At 37.0% G+C, this 19,777-nt stretch overlaps 1 protein-coding gene across 3 annotated transcripts in view; it reads right to left on the reverse strand.

Moving 5' to 3' along the window:
* Window positions 1-1,464: 1,464 nt before the first annotated feature.
* LOC113063069 (regulator of G-protein signaling 6-like) overlaps window positions 1,465-19,777 on the reverse strand; it is a 58,863-nt gene continuing 40,550 nt past the window's right edge. Inside the window, exons 3-19 of one of the 3 annotated variants that reach the window (XR_003278625.1) lie at window positions 15,719-15,815; window positions 14,948-14,998; window positions 14,761-14,867; window positions 12,637-12,688; window positions 12,092-12,156; window positions 11,289-11,365; window positions 10,527-10,608; window positions 10,064-10,138; window positions 9,875-9,973; window positions 9,691-9,752; window positions 7,734-7,844; window positions 6,572-6,697; window positions 4,875-5,061; window positions 3,817-3,906; window positions 2,641-2,694; window positions 1,964-2,339; window positions 1,465-1,884 (exon numbers count right to left, since the gene is read on the reverse strand). Coding sequence is in view for 2 of the 3 variants with exons in the window: in XM_026233230.1 (XP_026089015.1) it covers window positions 2,289-2,339; window positions 2,641-2,694; window positions 3,817-3,906; window positions 4,875-5,061; window positions 6,572-6,697; window positions 7,734-7,844; window positions 9,691-9,752; window positions 9,875-9,973; window positions 10,064-10,138; window positions 10,527-10,608; window positions 11,289-11,365; window positions 12,092-12,156; window positions 12,637-12,688; window positions 14,761-14,867; window positions 14,948-14,998; window positions 15,719-15,815 (1,386 nt within the window). In the remaining variant the exon portion in view is untranslated. Of the gene's footprint in view, window positions 2,340-2,640; window positions 2,695-3,816; window positions 3,907-4,874; window positions 5,062-6,571; window positions 6,698-7,733; window positions 7,845-9,690; window positions 9,753-9,874; window positions 9,974-10,063; window positions 10,139-10,526; window positions 10,609-11,288; window positions 11,366-12,091; window positions 12,157-12,636; window positions 12,689-14,760; window positions 14,868-14,947; window positions 14,999-15,718; window positions 15,816-19,777 lie in introns of all 3 variants that reach the window. The other 2 variants (XM_026233230.1, XM_026233231.1) reach the window with 2 other exon arrangements.

Consider the following 19,777-nt stretch of genomic DNA (forward strand, 5'->3'; position numbering starts at 1 on the left):
TGTGAAGTACTGTATAGTCAGCCCAATTTATCTGTTATCTGCCTGTTACAATGTCATTTGTTGTATATAATCATCTGTAATTCAAACACAAATGTTGACTTTTTAATCCTTTGCGATCCGGAATGCTTTTGTACTTGTTTATTATTATTATTATTATTTCTCGTCTTTTCCTTTTTATCCTTGCTGTAATGTAAAATGTAATAAATAAATAAATAATAAAAGTTGAAATGAGTCTATGCTGATTTCACCTTTAAAAAGAAGGTTGTGCCTGTCATGCTTACCACTAGAGAGCAGCAAATACACATATAAACCAAACATGAGCCAAGCCACTCCTCCCTCTATCTATTCTATAATGTCATTCAGATCTGTTTGCGGTTCAGTATTATGAAATCCTTCCCCACTGGCTTTACTGAAGTCAAATCTAGCTTATTGAAGTACAAGTCTCTTATGTAGCTATATGTGTATTGCTAAGTTCAACATTTAAACATGTTTGATGGACCATCATGAACAGTTTGAGGAAAAAATACGTGACACAAAATGCTGTCCATGCAGAGAAAAATGAAAAAGCATTCCATTCTGAATGTTTATTAAATGTCTCAGGACTCAGGTCCTCCTTTCCATTATCTACTGGATCCAAATGAAAAAAAAAAAAGCCTAAAAGCAATAAATCTCTTTAGATATATTCCATGCATAGTTTTGTGCTGAATATGGCACTTGCGCCTCTAAGTTATATTCCACGTTCTAAACAGCATCTTCCATATCCAGGATTGCTGTAAAGTCTATACATTCCATTTCAACCTAATTTACAGTTATGAGTCAACAAATCAACTACCTGAAAATGTGTAGAGGAGACTCTCTGCCATTTGTCTGTGTTTACATTTGTGGGCTAAAGACAGCTGAGAGAATTCATGTCTTCCAGCAACACAAGTCTATGTGTTTCTGGCAGTGATGCTGCTTCAGGAAACGATGCAAGCTAAAAATACAGAAATGCAGACTGGAAGGCTATTCAATGTCCAAACTCCTTTCTAATGGATAGGAATCCGACAAAAACATTGTCTACTGTTGATATGTTGAAAGTGAAGGGCTGTGATCCTCTGTTCTCAGAGCAAATCATCATCACCATCATATTAATCAAAACACTGACACAAAGCATCATTAAGTGCTTACATTCTACACAGAATTTACAATACCACTCATTAAAGCAAAGACAAACATAGTCAACAAGGACCAATGTGTTGGTTTCAAAATTGAGATTCTACATCATAATTATAAAATAAAAAATAATTATGACGGGGAAAGTTGACTTTTGTAATAATTATGATTTTTGTCAACTCATAATTTTGACATTTTGTTATAAATTTAAACGGTTTTATCTAATATATATATATATATATATATATATATATATATATATATATATAAACTTTTTCTCTCAGAATTATGAAATGTCACAATTATGATCTTTTATGTAACACAATGGTCCTCCATAAATGCTACCAAATAATTGAATGTTGTTATTTGGAGATTTTGTAAAGCTGTTCAGGAAACACACTGACCAAGCAGGAAAAGCAATATTCTGTGCTCTAAATCATCTTGAAATACTAATACTTTTTTATTTTCCTGGTCAATATTTTTTCATTCCTCAATAAAACTGAGTCTAAAAGGTATTTCTCTTCATCATTTTCTCATCTCTATTAGAAGTAGCATGTGCTAATACTGTAGGTGAGTATAACACGGCCTGCAGACGGAATAAATAATCCTACTTTCTTCAGAATGGCAGGAGTAATAACAATGTGCTTCTCCAAACCCCTCCGTTTCCACTTTCATTCTTCATATTCAGTGACTGTCCAACAAAACGCATATGATGAAAAGTCCTGTGTAAACCTGGAATGAGGGAACACAGTCACTGAAAGCCCTTTGGAATGCTCTGAAGATTTGACATACGGGACTGATTTCAGCACACCTTGTTTTCATATCTGACGATGAATGTTTTGAATCGGTAATCCAGCGAGACAGTCCTGTCCTTGCTGCAGTTTGGTTATAAGTCTCAAACGTAAAATGTTTCTCTAGATGGTGCTGGGAAATCTGACATTCGTGTATACTGAAAGCCAGTTACTGATTGAATAGACACAGACAGCACTGTTGCCGTTTGGACTTATTGCATGCTGCCATCTAGTGTCGGTAGCTGTGCGGTGTTCGGGTGGGTTTTGGAGAGAGGGTGGTCCATACACGTGGTCCGTTATGGCCTCAATCCTTCCACCTCAACAAACTGCAAACAGCAGGACTTGTCAGGAGGACTGCATGAGGCCTGTCAGTCGTTTACTTGTCAGAGACTTGCCCTGAAACACAATTGTGTTGTTATTATTAAAAGCGTTCTTTTAAAGAGTACCAGTTAAAAAAAATTGTGGTCTTGGATTTGACTAATAATATACAGCTGCAATTCCAAATATAACAAATAGTACACATATGTACACTACTGACCAGTGAAATAACAACTGTGAAATCCTTGTGAACCCTTTATGGTTCTCAGAAAATATCCCATTTTCTTCTGGTCTGATTACCTTCCAGAAAATTTGATTTTGAATTAAAGTAAAAAAAAAAGTACTGGCGATGGTCTTTTTTTTTTTTTTGGCCACTCACCACACTGCGAGTGAATTTCTCCAGGGATGTGCGTCGGCCTTGCTCAGTCTCAGGCTGTGGAGCAGAGGTTAATGGAAGGGAATGGGGAAGAAACAGTGAACAAAACCAGGTTAACATGTTAGTGAAGAAAAGTAGAGGGATTAAAAAAAATAAAATTTAGTGTTATTCTTAATAATCAAACTGGTGATGAGACAACTGGACTTTAAAATGGCTCTGAAGTGAACTGAAGTGCCCATGTTTAACCATTACAAGTCATCAGTAGAGTAAGTAGGCCATTTGATGATAAGTACATATTGAGTTGGCTTAGTATGTTTTAATAAGTGCAAACTGAACACTGAATACTCATTTGCAAGTGAAGAAAAGCAAATGATTCAATTCAGTACTGCTGTTTTTAGCAAAAAGAAACCAATATTGTCTCTTATGAAAGAACTGACTCAGAAAATTTTGCGTTGTATTACTTGTTGACCAGTGGATCCTCTACAGTGAATGGGTGCCATCAATAACAAAAATGCTCCCTCCTGTAAAAAACTCCATCCCATTCATCTACATATTTATTCAGGGTTGTTTTTGCTTGTAAACAGTGCTTGATATGTGCCTATTTCTTTCCTGATCCATCTTCACCGGAGAAAGCAATGTAATAGATTGAAGTCTAGTAATTTAGCTGGAAGCAATGTTTTGAAGAAAAAAAACTTGTCTGATTATCAATGTTTGATTAGTTTCTTACAAAGCTTTTCACTTTACAAGACATTAACTGATGGACTGGAGTCGTGTTGATTACTTGGATTATGATGTTTTTATCTGCTGTTTGGGCTCTCATTCTGACGGCACCCATTCACTGCAGAGAATCCATTGGTGAGCAAGTGATGTATTGATTAATCCCTTCAAATCTATCCCACCGAAGTAACAATCTCAGATGACCTGAGGGTGAGTAAAAGTTCATTTTCAGCTTTCATTTTGTGGTGAACTATTCTTTTAACAGAAAATGTCCTGGCAGAAAATGACCAGCATCTTTTGTTTTTCCACAGTTTTTTCCCTTGCAGGGGCGCACTGATTTTTGTTTTCAAGGCTGAATGGTTTGTGCAAAAGAATACTGAAAACAAAATAGCTTTTGTTTATTGTTTAAAATGATTCGGCTTCATTACACGCGGCAGAGGGAGATTTGAGATCGAGACTAACCTTCTTTCTGGCCAGCAGGAGGTCCTGGTAAGCATTGGAGCGCAGGAAACGAGGGTAGCTGTCACTCTTCATCAGCTTGTAGATGTGGTCCTGAAAGAGAAAAAACATTGCAGGCTGACAGTGAGTTTGCTGCTTGGATGAAAGGATAGCGCCTTGTTGCAAAGCAATAAGAAAGAGCCAAGAATCTGAAAAATGGCTTTCTGTTCTCATGATCCTACTTCCGTTATCTTTTCAGTTATGACTTCACATATGCAAGCAGGAATAAATCTGCAGGTTCTCCCATTGGAAAAGACAATCTATGTCTGATAATAAGTATCTTGCAGCAGGATTATTGACAATTCACTGCTGCCAAAATAACGTTTTACATAAGGAGATGAAGGTGCATGTTTGCCGTTATTTAAACATTATTTTCAAATTAAGCATAATTCACTTAACATACTCCTAGCAAGTATCTTGACAGACTCCGTAATGTCACAGATTCTGTAACACTTTCTTCAATTATTCTACTTTGAATTTTCTGAAAGCAGTTAGATACGTAGTGACAGTTTCTGGAATAAAATGGATTTGATCATTCCAGAAAGACTTCTTCACTCTGGATATGAGCATTGTGATGCGTGTTATTCTGTCTCTTTCATCAATTATGTAAATGTAGATAAATGAAAGAGGCAGACATAAGGCAAACTCTTTTGAACAGAGCTGTGAGGACAAGGACAAGGAACAGATTATCCATCAGCATTATTGTGCATCAATCTCCCCGAATGGCCCAAAGCCCTCAAGTTCCTTTCATCATTTCAAAGAATGAGAAAGATTCTGCCTTGGGCACAACTTGTCTCTTAGTGCAGCTTTCATACCTTCTCCGTCCATCCAAAAACCTAAAAGCCTTCAATCATCTGTGAAAATGTGTTTTACACAATGGTTATTAGACACTAACAAATGTCTTCCTATTTAGTTCTTAAAGTAAGATCATTTTCCCCAAACATGCAGAAAGGACGTGGAAATTGTTAAAAGGAACAAAAGCCATCAGTGCTTGAGCTGTGCTTCCTGTGACAGTTATTCACCTGGGCATCTTCAAAGCTGTAGCGGCCCGGGTCTTTTAGATTCTGACTGGTGCGCTCGTAGCTGTGTGAGTCTAGATTGATGGCACTGGGAGCTCCCTCAGCAAGAAACTCCTGCCAGATCTCCTGAGCACGAGCCGCCACTTCCTGCAGGGGGCGGCACTTCAGATCCTGCACAGCCAACCAGAACCTAAGGAGAAAACAATAAGAAATGTCAGCTGTAAAGAGTATTGACCAAGGGAGGATGGTGCAAATCAAAGTAATTTGAACAGATGTAATTGTTATTGTAAAAATAAACTTTCTAAATATGTACACCACCATTTGAAGTTTGTATTTAGCAAAGAATACTGAAAAATGGTTTCCACAAAACCTTTGATAATAAGATTTTCTTTTTCTTTCTTTTTTTCTGAATTTTTACTTTGCCATCATAGGAATAAATTACTTTATAAATATTTCATAAATATTTTAAAATATATAGTAAAATAGAAAACATTTATTTAAAATTGTAATAATTTTTTTTTAATATTACTTTTTTTTATTTTTACCATATTTTTGATTTTATTTTATTTTTTTCATAGGCATCTTGGTGAGAAAAAACATTAAAAAATGTTACCAACCCTAAATTTTGAATGATAGTGTATATATTTTTGTTCCTACACCAACATTTTTGATGCTGGTCAATGGCATGCTTTTGTTCTCAGATTTTGTTGTTCTGCCTCAAATGTTTTGTGGCTCAACTTGAGGAGAATTGCATAAATGTTCCAATACATAGTGATATAAAAATGAAAAAAAAAAAAAAAAAACTTTTAGCCATTTGTAAAAATGTATGGCAGATGATTAAAGGCCAGATTATAATTTCAACAATCTGAACCAAGTTCAGTCCTTAAAGCTAATTTTCACTCCCAATTAGCACTTGGTGTGTGTTACTTTTGGGCCCTCTTTACATCACTACATTCCCAAACTCCTCAGTAACAAACACTGGGTTAATTATGGAAGTCAGTACAGGCACAGCACTCGCCGTAACAGATAGACAGAGATAGAGGAAAGCAATCACCCAGTCACTCCTTCTACCCTCATATCATACTTGCTCTGTAGCTCTATAGATCTCTGCAGTGTAGAAGTGGTTTAGGCCCTAATGGGCTCAGGGGAGAGTCAGGCAGTCAAGAGGACACATCACTTTCACTCTCCTCACAGACTGGCAAACATAAGACAGCCCCCACAGAGGCTATTAGATGCCTAGCTGGGGGATACGTGGAGATACAAGAGAAAGAGAAAGATGAGAGATGGATTGAGACAAGCAGCGTTTTATCTCTTGCTCAGTCACTTTACAGCTCCAGTGACCTGCGTTATCTCTGCAGCTCCCTTCGGGCCATGCTGTCCTGGTTGGGCATCTCCTGGGGCCCACCACTGCCTCATTTGCCCCACGACGCCCGAGGTTTGCAGTAACTTATCACAATGCATCAGCGATCAGGCTTTAGAGGTTGTAATGATCATGTACCGTCAGTGAATTTACTCGCTCTTTCTCATCAGTGATATTAAAGCTTGAGGTCTGACCTTTTGCTTGTCCTGTTCTGCTACATTTTGTGCGAGTCATTAAAAGTGGAGTGGGTGGTTAAGAGAGAGGAATGAGTAGGAGGGGGAAAATGTCACAGAAGTGCAAATGAACGGAGGACAGAGGAATATGTTGATGGGAAGCTCACAGCAGGTTCTCGGAGCTGAATTCGGACTCCAGGAATTTAAGAAACTGCTCACGGCCCACTGGGTCCTTTAAAGCCTCGTCCAATGAGAAAGCCCACTTCTTTACTCGCTGTTGACTCGGCTCCTTACTGAGACAGAGAGATAGAAAGAGAACGACAGTATTTTATTTATTTAACTTACATTGTTCTTTGCAAGATCTACTGACAGCAGCTAATGCTTTGACAACACAATAAACCATCGTTTGTCATATTAACCAGACGAGACTGAAAACAAAAAGAGAAAGAGACTGTGTGTGTGTGTGTGTACATAAGATCACTTAATCACGTCTAATAATATCTTGTAAATTAGTGTTTGAATAAGTAACAATATGAAAACCAACACAGGAATGCTAATCATTTTGAAAACCTAATTCCAACAACTGTTAATTAATATGATAAGGTAAATTAGTCGAACTCATTTTTGCTTAATTAAATGACAACAATGTGATCAGATGTAAAGAAAGAAACCCAGAAATGAAACACTAGGATGAGGTATTCCTTAATTCCCGTCAGGGCATCTGTGAGGAGCTGTGAGAACGGCTCAGGCAAGTGGAGATGGAGGAACGGGCTGTGTTTTATCGAATTCAAAACAACATAAGGACTTCAGCGGACTTAAAACTACTTGAGATATTCAGAACAAGGTACTACAGTAGTCACAATCCTAAAAAGAGCTCCAGCAATCAGAGTAGTCACTGTTAATGTGGAGACATGACACTTTCCCTCCTCACACTCTCAACTTCATGGTTCTGTGTTCGCAAATAGAGTTTTTCTAGGGTGACCATAAATCCTTTTTCCCCAAACACATCCTGGCTGGGATTTCTAAATTGTTTAAAATGCTCTACAGTCCTCATACATTATATGTACACGCATTTGCAGTGCTTTGACCGTTCTCTGTATCCCGAGATAAGAGTTTTTCAAAATAAAACCAAAAAGAAGCTGGACAACAAAACAGATCAGAACTTCTTGATAAATGCGACTTTAAAAAAATGAGCGACTTAATCAATTTCCTCAGCAGCAGTTACAAAGAAATACAGACATCTGATCCCTTCTCCCTTTCATCTAATGAAAACTAGACTACAGAAGAGAGGAATCTATAAAGAAATATGTCATATTTAGGTTTTTATACCTGGCCTCTAGTTCCCAGAATGTGACATCATCACTGGTCCAGGGGTTGGCTGGCTCTGGTATTGTCAAAAAGGGGTCATAGTCAAGATACTGCTCTGTGTAGCTCATCAATCTGCAAAAAATGAGTTGAAATCATGTTTATATTCCATATTGTATTTTTGTCTGTTTTTCATTATTGGAACCAAATGAACTGTTTTCTCATATGCATTCCTCCGCCAAAGTGAGCGGTACACTGTCCTAAAATACTCTGACAGAATTCCCACACAACTCATTTGTTGGCAGCGCAACCCTGCCTGAAACTGAAACCCTATAGATTGAAACTTACTTTGATTCAGTTCCCAAATCAATGACTCTTATGAGCCTGCTTTTGTTTAGTTCATAAAAAACATGCAGCACAACAAGTGTAGTCTGATTCCCGAATGAATCACTTGAATAAGTGAGTTCTTTTAAATGAATCAAACACATACAGCTTATAATGTAACTCTTTGTTGTGAATGAAATTTATACTGCATGGCATCTTGTATTTAAAGATACACATAATGAGTCATTTTATAAGAATGAATAAAATATGTTGACACAATTTTAGTTTTCGTATTATTGTTTAATCTTTATAGTTACTGCCAATTACTCAATTGCAATAACTCATCACCTTGGAATTATAAGGTTGTATCTCCATTCTGAGCAGTTTCGAGAAACTGAGGTTACTGAAGTTTTTGCATTCCATATAGTGTTCTGTGGTAAGGAGAGCAAGCCTCTTTCATAGATCAGTCCTAAAATGTACACATCTTATGTAAGAATATGTAAATAACTAAATTTTGACAAAAATGGCAGATGGAACCTTGTAAAATTTGTGAAAATGTTTACAACCGACTTTTCAGTATTTTTAAAGGTCCCATAATTTGGCGAATAAATTGCACATAAAGTTTTTTTTTTACTAAAACACTAGGAGGAGTTTACATTTGAGGAGTTTAAATTGGTGCAATAAAAAAGTAAAACAAAAGTGTCCCTCGCGGGTAATTTTTGGCCCACACATAGGAATGGATAGAATTGAAGAGAAAACTGCATTTTTTACTACATTTTATTTTTTTTCTTTTCATATACAAAATCTGAAACAGTACAGTAAAGATTTATACCCAAACGAAGGGCTGAGACTGCAGAATTACCCCAAGGCAGGAAACACTCAAAGACACACACACACACACAAATGCACAAACACTCCCATAGACAATCATTATAACACATTTGATGTTTCTGCTGTGATATTACTGTCATTTTGCAATTTTTACTTAAAACCGTTCAGTTAGAGTGATTTGGTGGAGACCAATCATTGTTAGATTTTAAAATATATATTAGTTACATATTTATGAGTAGTTATGACTAACCATATGTTTCGGATATAATTCAGTGCAATTAAATTTTTTTCACAAAATCCAGATTTTTTTTTTATGACTCAATATATATATTTGAATGTTATCAACCAATTTGAAGCCCCTTAATTTGCCCAATAGGGTTGTGCCGATAGACGATATTAGGCTCATTCTTCGATTAATGTATTAAATTATAATTATAATAACTATTATTATTTTTATTAGTATGGAATTGTCTCTTATGTTTTTTTTTTTTTTTAGCTGAAATACTGTTTAAAAAAGTTGCTTACTTGCTGTTAGTTTCTTATAAACATCCAAAATGTAATATATAAATATTAAAAATAAATACAAAAATAATAGAAAAACCTACATAAATATTTAGATTTTTTTTTTTAATGCACCAATATAAGCTTTCTGGACCAACAATTTAATTAGTGTCATTTTTGGCCATCGGGTCATTTTGACCCTGAGGGACACTTTTGTTATAGGTATGGGGGAGATGAGGTTTAATTAACCCATTATTATTTGCAAGCATACATATTTGCTGAGAAAAATTTGAGTTTCATGGACAGATCAAGAAAGAGAGCTTACGTATCAGCGACTTTGGACATTTTCATACAGTGTCGATCCAACTGAGTGTTCAAGAACAGAATCTGAAAGAAGAAGAATAGCCTTACTCACTGCATCTCTACTTGAGCATGTGAGTGATTGAGCTAAACATTAATAGCCCTGTGAGGCTGTCAGGGATCAAATTCACACCCTCGCTCGCACACACCTCTTTCTCTACGTCCTCTCTGGTGCCCTTGTTGCTCTGCAGTGAGGGTATGTGTACCGGACTCTGAGTCTGTGTGTCATCCACTACCCCGTACACTGACTGCGACACAGAGACGGAGAGGGAGATGGGTCACAATACAATCAGACACCCTCTGCACATAAAGCACGCACACTTATAGAGCATAAGCACCTTTTTCACCCTTTGAGGATTCTTCAGGCGACGACACTTCCTGATGTCCATCTCTGTGGTGTTAACACACCCAGGCTGTGAATCACAACCACTTGTAAATCAGCCATATAAAAAATTGTTGATAAGTACATTTTCCACTACAATCATGCTATAAGTTAAATTAACGAATGCTGTTCATTACTAGTTTAAATATTAAACATTATTTTAAAGTGTTACAGAATAGTTTAATGTACTGAAATGTCCTAAAAATATTACAAGATAAAAAAAAAAAAAAAGTTTTCCGTATGAAACACACACATTTGCTCAAATCTGAAGGACCAGTGGAGAACAGTGCAGATTTGATGGTGTAGATTTTCCAAACATTAAGTATTTCCATTTTTACAGTAAGCAAATTTGACCTATTAAATTCAAACAAGATGCAAACACAGAAACCCGTCCCACGCTGGATCCACCCCTCACACACCACGGGACGATGAACATCCCAGAAGGCTCTCTCTTGACTATCCAGAATCTTTCTCTCCGTTTTGTCTTTTTTCCTGTCGATCCTACAAAATCAAAGAAACACAAAGATATTAATATTAAACAAAGAGCAAGAAACCTTCCCAATCCACACACACACTCGTCTTGCCTCACACGTTAAAACAGACAAAGAGCAAAGCCCTTGCGCTCATCAAAGTTGCAACCTGCCTGCGAGCATAGCTAATTCATTTCCATTCCTGCCGCTTCACTCTTACGTAACTGACATTTGCTGCATCACTCCTCTGTCTCTCACTGATTCTGCTTTTGAGCCCTGAGACACTTTCATTCATCTCGCTTTCTCTTCTGTTCTTGCTCTCCCCAAAATTGGGGTTTTCGTCATAAAAAGGGTACTGGAGACAGTGTGATGATGGAGACAGACCGATGATCAAAAATCAGAGCAGGACTGACTTGTGTTTGCAGCCCTCGGCCATCAGATGAGGCTCTTCAGCCGATGTTTAAAGAGCGACAGACTGCTTTAATCACTGAGGACCACTCCAAATCAAACGCGCATGCAAATACATCTTGCCCCTAACAACTGCACTTCAGCAATATTATCATATCATAATGAGAGCTTGAGTATATACAGTATGTCTTTGCGTGAATGTATGTGGGCTGAAAACAAAGGGTAGATGTGTCTTCAACAGAGAAGAGAGCAGGTACGAGTGAGAGCTAGTGTTTGCGTAGTTGTCCTGACAACAGCACTTACTTGACCTGTGCCTCAGCCTGCATGAAGATGAACTCCCACTTTCTGGCAAAAGCCCTTTGTAGTCTCGCTAGATTCTCCTGAATGAGAGAAACAAAGATAACGGAGTGAAAGAAAGAAATAAAATATAAAACTGTTATTTCAAATTGTAATGATAACTCATAATATTATGGTTTTTAACTGTAATCTGATCAATCGATTGCATCCTTGGTGAGCAAAAGAGACTTCAGAACATTTTTTAATGTAACAAACCCAAAATTTTACCTAAGATTTTACATTTAAAAAATAAAAAAAGATATATTTTCCTGTAACATTTCTTATTTGTTTTCTTTCTTTTATATAAATAAATTATAAATAGTATATAGATTTTTTTCTTTATAGTATAATATCAGTTTTACAAGTGACCAATATTTTTGGAAAGCATAAAGCATGCTGACTTTGACGTCCCAGCTCAGGATAGTCACTAGTGAAGGGCTACGTCAAGTGACTTTTCAAGAACAAAAACAACAACAAAAAGTTCAGAACTAAATGTTTTTTTATAGTTACTGTACCTCTGCACATTAAGCAAGGACAACAGAAAGTATCATTAAAAAAATAGCATACTTCACCTTTAATTCTCAATGATAAGGGCTCACAATTGTTGTTTTCAGGTATAATATAATGAGACGTATCTGTTAATACCTGTGAGAATCCGAACTGGGATGCTTTTGCTGCATATTAGCCCACATATATTGATTATGTTCCTTAAATTTATTTCCATTTGCTTCTATTTTCTCTGTCGACTGTCATCGCAGTGGGTCACTTACCGCCTCATAGTCCGCCAGCTCCAGCCGAGTCTTGTTCTGCATGGTCCGCTTGCACAGATAGATGGCTGTGACAGGCAACAGAGAGAGAAAGAGACAGACATAGGAGAGAGAAAACAGACAAGAGGCCATAAGAGACTTGGCCTTATCAACAGTCATGTTTAATCCTAGCCCTACACAAGCACACACATCCAGTGTAAGCCCTTGATGGGATTTAGTATTTTCCTCTGCATCTATCGTCTCTGCTTGGCCAGTTTACAGAAAGTAGGAACTATGAATAAGTCACCATTGACCATGAGTGAACATCCGCCTACAGTCAACAAATTGTCATACATATGTCATACTGTACATGCTAATGCTCTGCAGTCTGACTGTTCGCCTGTTCAACCCGGAATAACTCTTTTGAAAGCAGACTGTGGGTTGAACATGGGGCGTCCAGCATCTCTGGGACATTATGAGTTATGTGAGCTCTCTGAAAAAGCATCTACGGTAAAGCTCTGTGTGCTCTTGCGTCACTTTGAGTCTGCCCAGCAGGGTCCATCTCTTACCGTAGTCTGTGTTCTCTGGCTCCCAGCAATTAGAGGGCCAAAAGTATGGAGCCTGGGTGAGAAGGAGAGAGATCACTACTCTTGAGTTTTGTACAATTGGAAAATTGAGTAGGCAGAGTTTGGAGTATGAACAAACTTATTCAAGCCAAAATACATTCAGTCATGCTGCTCATTTCTGTAAATACACTGCTCATTTAATAACACTGTTAAATGTAATATTTAGCACATCTCACCATGAAATTCCTTTTTTATACTATAGACATAAATGTATGGGAAACACATCCCACAGCACAACCACCTGAGCCCAACTTCAGTCTAATCATCACCTAAACTTTAACAGCATTTGTAGATGGTGCCATAGCCAGACTAATAAACAAACACAGACCGGAAGTTAACTTCGGGCCAGGCGTGTGCGCCTGATGAAACGGTCCATAAAAAATGTTATGATGCCTAAATTTACTTGTACACTTGTAGAATATTGGTGCATAATAATATCCTTAGAAGTATTCTGGTATTACAAAATGACTCATGGTTAATTACCTTAATATACAGTTTCTGTTAATAAAAATGTTTGAAATCAAGCAATGCTGTCATACTAAATGCAGTGTTGGATAGTGGGGAGTGGGGGTGTTAGGGTTAGGGTTAGGGCAAATTTAGATACAGAGTCTGCCTCCTTCTTACTAGCCAAAGCAATAGCTGAAATGATTCTGTGCCGTGCAGTTATTATATGAACATATTTATGTTATAAGAGCTATTAACAACATTTGTAACTAACTCTCTTGCGCTTCTGGAGCCAGTTGAAATGACTGCAGGCGGCACGAAGCAAATGATGGTGCATTGAGATCATTATCGTCAGGCAATGAGCTGATGAGCCATACTCCAGAGAAACAGAAACTCTAATTCCCTCCTGAGTAATTAATGAATGTACAAAAGAAGCTCAGATTTATTCATTGATACTGTGGCTTGTTGGAAAGATAGCCTAATGCCATTATTTGAGAATTTGACTTTTCTTATAAAACTCTGGATAAATTACAGTTGGTTTGGAGGTTGATGTTGAGACTATATTAATTAAACATGATTCTTTAGTACTGTAATGGAATACTGATGCATAACCATTACACATGCACCTTACATTTCACTGTATTTTAGGAGATGATTGCATGTGAGTGATTTTTTATTTTTTTTGGAGGGCACTTTAAAGACGAATTCCAGATTGACATGGTAAACATGGTGGATCAGTGAGTGTCTATGAGTAAAGATAGCAGATTTCAAATCACACTGTCAAGCTCCAGCTGAGCTACTGCCGTTGAGATGAATGGGAATGCAAATTGATAGTTTTATCCAGGTATTACAGATATCTTTGTCTGAAGAGAATCTGTTCAGTGTTGCAATCATTTCCAAATGAAATGACAGACTGTAAAAGTATAGCAATAAACAATAAACATAACACACTACTGTTCAAAAGTCTGAGGTTTATATGAATGTTTTTTAAACAAGTCTCACCATGGCTGCATTTATTTGATCAAAAAATACTGTAAATACAGTATTATAAAAAAATTGTTTAAAATAACTGTTTTCCAATGGAATATATTTTAAAATTTATAGTACCACATGATCCTTCAGAAATCATTCTAATATTGATTTGCAGCTCAAGAAACATTTTTTATTATTTCTATTTTGAAAACAGTGCTGCATCATATTTTTTGTATAAACCATGAAACATTTTTTTAAGATCAAAAGAACAGAATTTATTTGAAAAATAAATTTTTACACTAAACTGTCTTACTGATCCATTTGAGGCAAAATGCATCCTTGCTGAATAAAAGTACTAATTTCTTTCAGGTTGTGCATATATATAGTATGCTAAATAAATCTCAGTAATGTACTGCCCGTATAGAGAAGGGCTTAATAAAGGCCGCTGCACTGATCAAACACTGTCCTATTTGCTCAGTAGGTGTAAAGGTCAGTGGAGCTTCTTCATAGTGTGTCTTAGGTGTGATTTCCACAGTAGATTCAGAATCTCATCAGTGCTGAAGTGAAACAAGATCACATCCTGGAAACCACAGCTGCCAGGATACAATCCACGTGACTTTCATTTGGTTGATGGTAGATGGATAAGCTCACCTGAAAGCGGTATAACGTCCCATCATCCTTGAGGGTGAGAACGTGATCAGAGATGGGGAATATGTAGCCTTGGGCGGCAATCAGGCTGCCGATGTGAATGGCCTCCGCTGTAAATACAGAAATGAATGCATGAAAGCAATTCACATTCATCAATAAGACGTGTATCTTTCTTCATATCAACACCTACCAGGATCATCTATGATAAGGTTCTTCATCATCCACTGAACAATGTCAGAACCTAAAGTTTAAAACATGGAAACATACCACCTTATTTTCACATGCAAATGTATGCATAAATTACATTCACTTCTCAAAGCCTTGATGAAAATCAGAATCATCACAGTTGGTATGGGTATGGGTTACCATACTTGGCAAATGTCATGACTTTCACATTAGTTATCCGCATGAGGGCCTGCAGGCATCCATTAAAGGACAATTAACTGTTCTTCTAGCATCCCTTATCACACACTAAAGGAATCAGTGAATCTGTGAAAGTGGTTCGTAGGATCGGTGGAGAGCACAGGGGCGTAGGGCTCCTGATCCACCCTCTGATCTATGAAATTCCCTGGCAAACAGCAACTAAACACAACCCTGTAAATATTTTAGCAGCACTGACACTGATATAACTTTGAAGAACTTATTTTTGAAAGCATCATTAACTGAAATAAGAAAACTGCTATTTTAAAAAGGTGTCCTCTCAACTCCCGCTACCCTAACTGTAAATAAATATCTATTTATTAAAATTAAAATACATTCACATCAGATGAAGACTAGTGTGAACCTATTATGAAACACTTTAGCTTACATAATATATTATTCATTCATGTATGAACGCTAATAATAAGAGAAAAACACACATACTGTATGATAGCAACAGCCATTGAAAAACCCACATAGTTAAGGTCTATCAAATCACATACCAGTTTAGACACAAACTGTCCCACTTCTGCCAGTTTACCTGTAACAACGCTGGGAATCTTGGACAGGAAGCTCTTGACCGTTCTGACGGGCACACCTTCAGTTTCATCTTGGAGGCGTGTGATGATGTCCTCAATCTACAGGAAGAGAGAAGAAAGAGTGTGTCTAGTTAGCTTAAACTGTATCTACATTCTAGACTTGCTTCACTTTTAATTCAGTGCCCATATTGACAAGATACAGCATTAACACAGCCCAGAAAAGCAGCAAAGAATGTTTTGTACATATATGAACACCATTTACACATTTATCAACACCATTTTTGTAATATCCTTTTAGGTTTAATATTTCTCAGTATAGCTCATTCCTGATCATAATCGTTGTATGCACTACCAGTCAAAGGTTTGGAATAATTAAGATTTTTAAATGTTTTAAAATACATCTCTTATATGCAACAAAAGGCTTAATTTATTTGTAATAAATAACTGAAGTAATACTGTGAAATATTATTACAATATATTTTATTAATACTAATGCATTTTAAAATGTTATTTATTGTGATGGTAAATCTGAATTTTCAGCAGCCATTACTTCAGAAATAATTTTCACATAAATAAATTACATTAAAATAATAATATTTTTAAATATTACTGCTTTTACTGAATTTTTTGATCAAATAAATGCAGCCTTGGTAAGCATAAGAGACGTCCTTACAAAAAAATCTTATTCCAAACTTTCGAACAGTAGTCTATTTCAAAGCCATCATTAATTAAACCACTCAATGTAGTAAACCAGAAATCAACTTTTATTTCGATCCACCATTAGGCTTGATCTGGTTATTTTACAGCTTTTTTTAAGCATTGTAGTATCACATTCTATCCAAACTGTTAATCACAACAGGTGTAAACACACACCTACGTCTATTGCTCACATTACTAAATGCACTAAGTACCCAGTTCGCACAAATCATAGGCTAAATTTATTTATTCCATGTCTATTTATATTATAGTTCAGCCACAGAAATGGTCCTTTCGATTGTGATGGGAACATCTGTTCTCGTTCCTCCTCTGGTTACGCAGGCATCTAAGCATCGGTGGAGGCCTTTGGAATATACAAGCTCGCACCTACAGTCTATAAATAATCCCAGCACTGATGAAAACAGCTCGTGGTTTTGCAGGAGAGAGGGAGCGTAATGAGATTAGGTAGCGTTCTCTGCTCTGGAGATTGCATGTTGTCATCACTGCTCTGTGGCACTCAACGCTCTTTTTTTTGCACGTGTCGTGTAGGAGGCGAGATCTCCGTTACTTTGGAGACATTTAATGCATACAGTAACTATAAATAAACAATCAAAGCCAGCCCCCGACTCCTGTGAGCCCACGACAACACAACACTGCTAAAATAAAGCAAAGCCACTTCATTTCGAGTATAAAGAGACTGCTTGTACATCATCAGCCGTGTCAAACAAAACATACAGCTGTGCAACACGAGGACACACCCTCATTGTCCCGAAAAACACTCTATAGTCATCCCATCCATTACCACGTGAGACTTATTTCCCCTCTCTTCCCATGAAAGCACTCCACTTCGTTTAATGCTCTCTACCTAGTGGCTAAAACATGAGTCTTTGGCATAAACTGTTGTTAATGGGTCGATGAGTGTTGGCCTGAGTCCCAAGAGCGATCCTGGCTGTAGACAGAGAACACTGCCAGCCAGGAAGTTCACCTCTAAACCCTAAATCAATACAGATAAAATGCTACATATTGTTTAGAGGACAAAATGAGATATATCCCACAGACTCACACCTTTCTGCCCCGCAAGAGTTTCAATAAGGAATCGTTGGTCATTCTTTGGTCTAATCTAATAAATGTAGGCTATTTGTATATCTAATAGTCTAATCCAATATTTAACATTTCAAAACATTCATTTTATAATTTTGCCAACCCATCCTTATTGCTTAAAATAGGTTAAGCGTTCTATTCCAACGGACAGCAGGACCATCCCTGAGAAAAAGATCATCATCACAACAAAGCCATGTATCGATGCTTAATGAGAGTGAATGCCATTAAATGAAGTTAATGGATGTCATGCCTTATCTTTCTGAGAGACGCTCTTCACTCTATTTCAGAACAATCAGCAGCACTCACTAGAGAGCTCTTTTTAGGATGGGGCCTAGTGTTGGCCCCATCCCAAAGGGCACTTACGTATGTCATAATCTGTCAAAACACTGTGCCGAGTTCTTATTAGGTTATCACAGTACCCTCCCACACAGAAGGAAAGCTGGTGAACCAGTCTTCAATTTGGGAAGTGTCTGTAATCGTTTTCTAAAGAAACATGACAAGCTCAGGCACATTATTTCACAAGATCATGTGAAAGAAAACAGGAATTTGGAAGGTTTTGTTGCAGTTAATATTAAAACAAAGCATCAGACAAGGAAATACTAATTCAAGCTCAAGTGGTAGAGCATAGTCCCAAATCAGAATGATTAGAATATTAGCACATTAAAAGCATATCAGAATGATATCTATAGGATTGTGTTACACTGAAGGTACTGGAGTAATGGCTTCTGAAAATTCAACTTTACAGACACAGAAATAAATTACATTTTAAAATATATTCATATTCCCGGTTTTCACAGACAAGACTCAAGCCTAGTCACAGACTAAAATGCAGCTGAGCGGAGTCTGAGCGGTTTTAACTGAAAGGAACTTTCACTGACAGATCTTAAAATATCTCAGCGCCTTTGTTTTGTCTCAAGATGCACACAAATAAGCTTTTTTCTAAAACATGTTTATCCAGGCTTAACCTAAATCCGGTCTGTGAAACCAGGACATAGTGGGTTTTTTGTTACAGTAATATTTCACAATATTATTGCTTTTACAATATTTTTGATGAAATACCTGCTTCCTTATCAAGCATAAGCGACTTAATAGAGACGAGAAAAAAGTTAATATATATTTTATAAGGTTTATAAGCAAACCTATTTTCTATATTGAAGAAAAATTCATTGAGGCATTCTGTTAGCAATATGTATAGCATTTATTTGAAATACAGGTGCATCTCAATAAATTAGAATGTCATGGAAAAGTTAATTTATTTCAGTAATTCAACTCATATTGTGAAACTCATGCATTAAATAAATTCAGTGCACACAGACTGAAGTAGTTGAAGTCTTTGGTTCTTTTTATTGTGATGATTTTGGCTCACATTTAACAAAAACCCACCAATTCACCATTTTAACAAATTAGAATATGGTGACATGCCAATCAGCTAATCAACTCAAAACACCTGCAAAGGTTTCTTGAGTCTTCAAAATGGTCTCTCAGTTTGGTTCACTAGGCTACAAAATCCTGGAGAAGACTGCTGATGTGAAAGTTGTCCAGAAGACAATCATTGACACCCTTCACAAGGAGAGTAAGCCACAAACATTCATTGCCAAAGAAGCTGGCTGTTCACAGAGTGCTGTATCCAAGCATGTTAACAGAAAGTTAAGTGCAAAAAAAAAATGTGGAAGAAAAAGATGCACAACCAACCGAGAGAACCGCAACCTTATAGATAGACCACAAACATGAGGATAAAAAATCCTAGATTTAACTGTTTTGCTCCTATAGTGTGTGGTGTGCCATGATGTGAAAAAGACAGCACCTCACACATGAACAGATTTTCAACCAGAGTCTCGACTGTGAACACAGGAAGACATCCAATGATATTGTTTTGAATGATTTTCACAGAAAATTCGCGAAAAAAGAAAGAAAAGGGTTTGGGTGAAGTCGTGGAATTTCAGACAGAAATTTCACTTTGTGCTGCGCCATGACTGCTTCCGTCTTCCATCATCTTGCATGCGCACATTTGTCCTCAGGGTTCCCCCCAAACATCAGGATTTCTGATAGTAAATATTCAACGTTTAATATTTACGATTCGGGACTGCTCCGACGTTCTTCCGATCAGGTTCGGACACACTTAACACACCTCACACCATGGCAAAATCTGATAAAGTAATCTGTAGAACCATCAAGATAATCCGGGGACATAGCTAGGATTGTTGGAAGGGGGGAAATCAGCCCAAAATCAGCCCGATTATCTTTTGATGTGTACCCAGCATTAT

The sequence above is a fragment of the Carassius auratus genome, chromosome 45, assembly GCF_003368295.1.
Source record: "Carassius auratus strain Wakin chromosome 45, ASM336829v1, whole genome shotgun sequence".
In the NCBI taxonomy this organism is placed as follows: domain Eukaryota; kingdom Metazoa; phylum Chordata; class Actinopteri; order Cypriniformes; family Cyprinidae; genus Carassius; species Carassius auratus.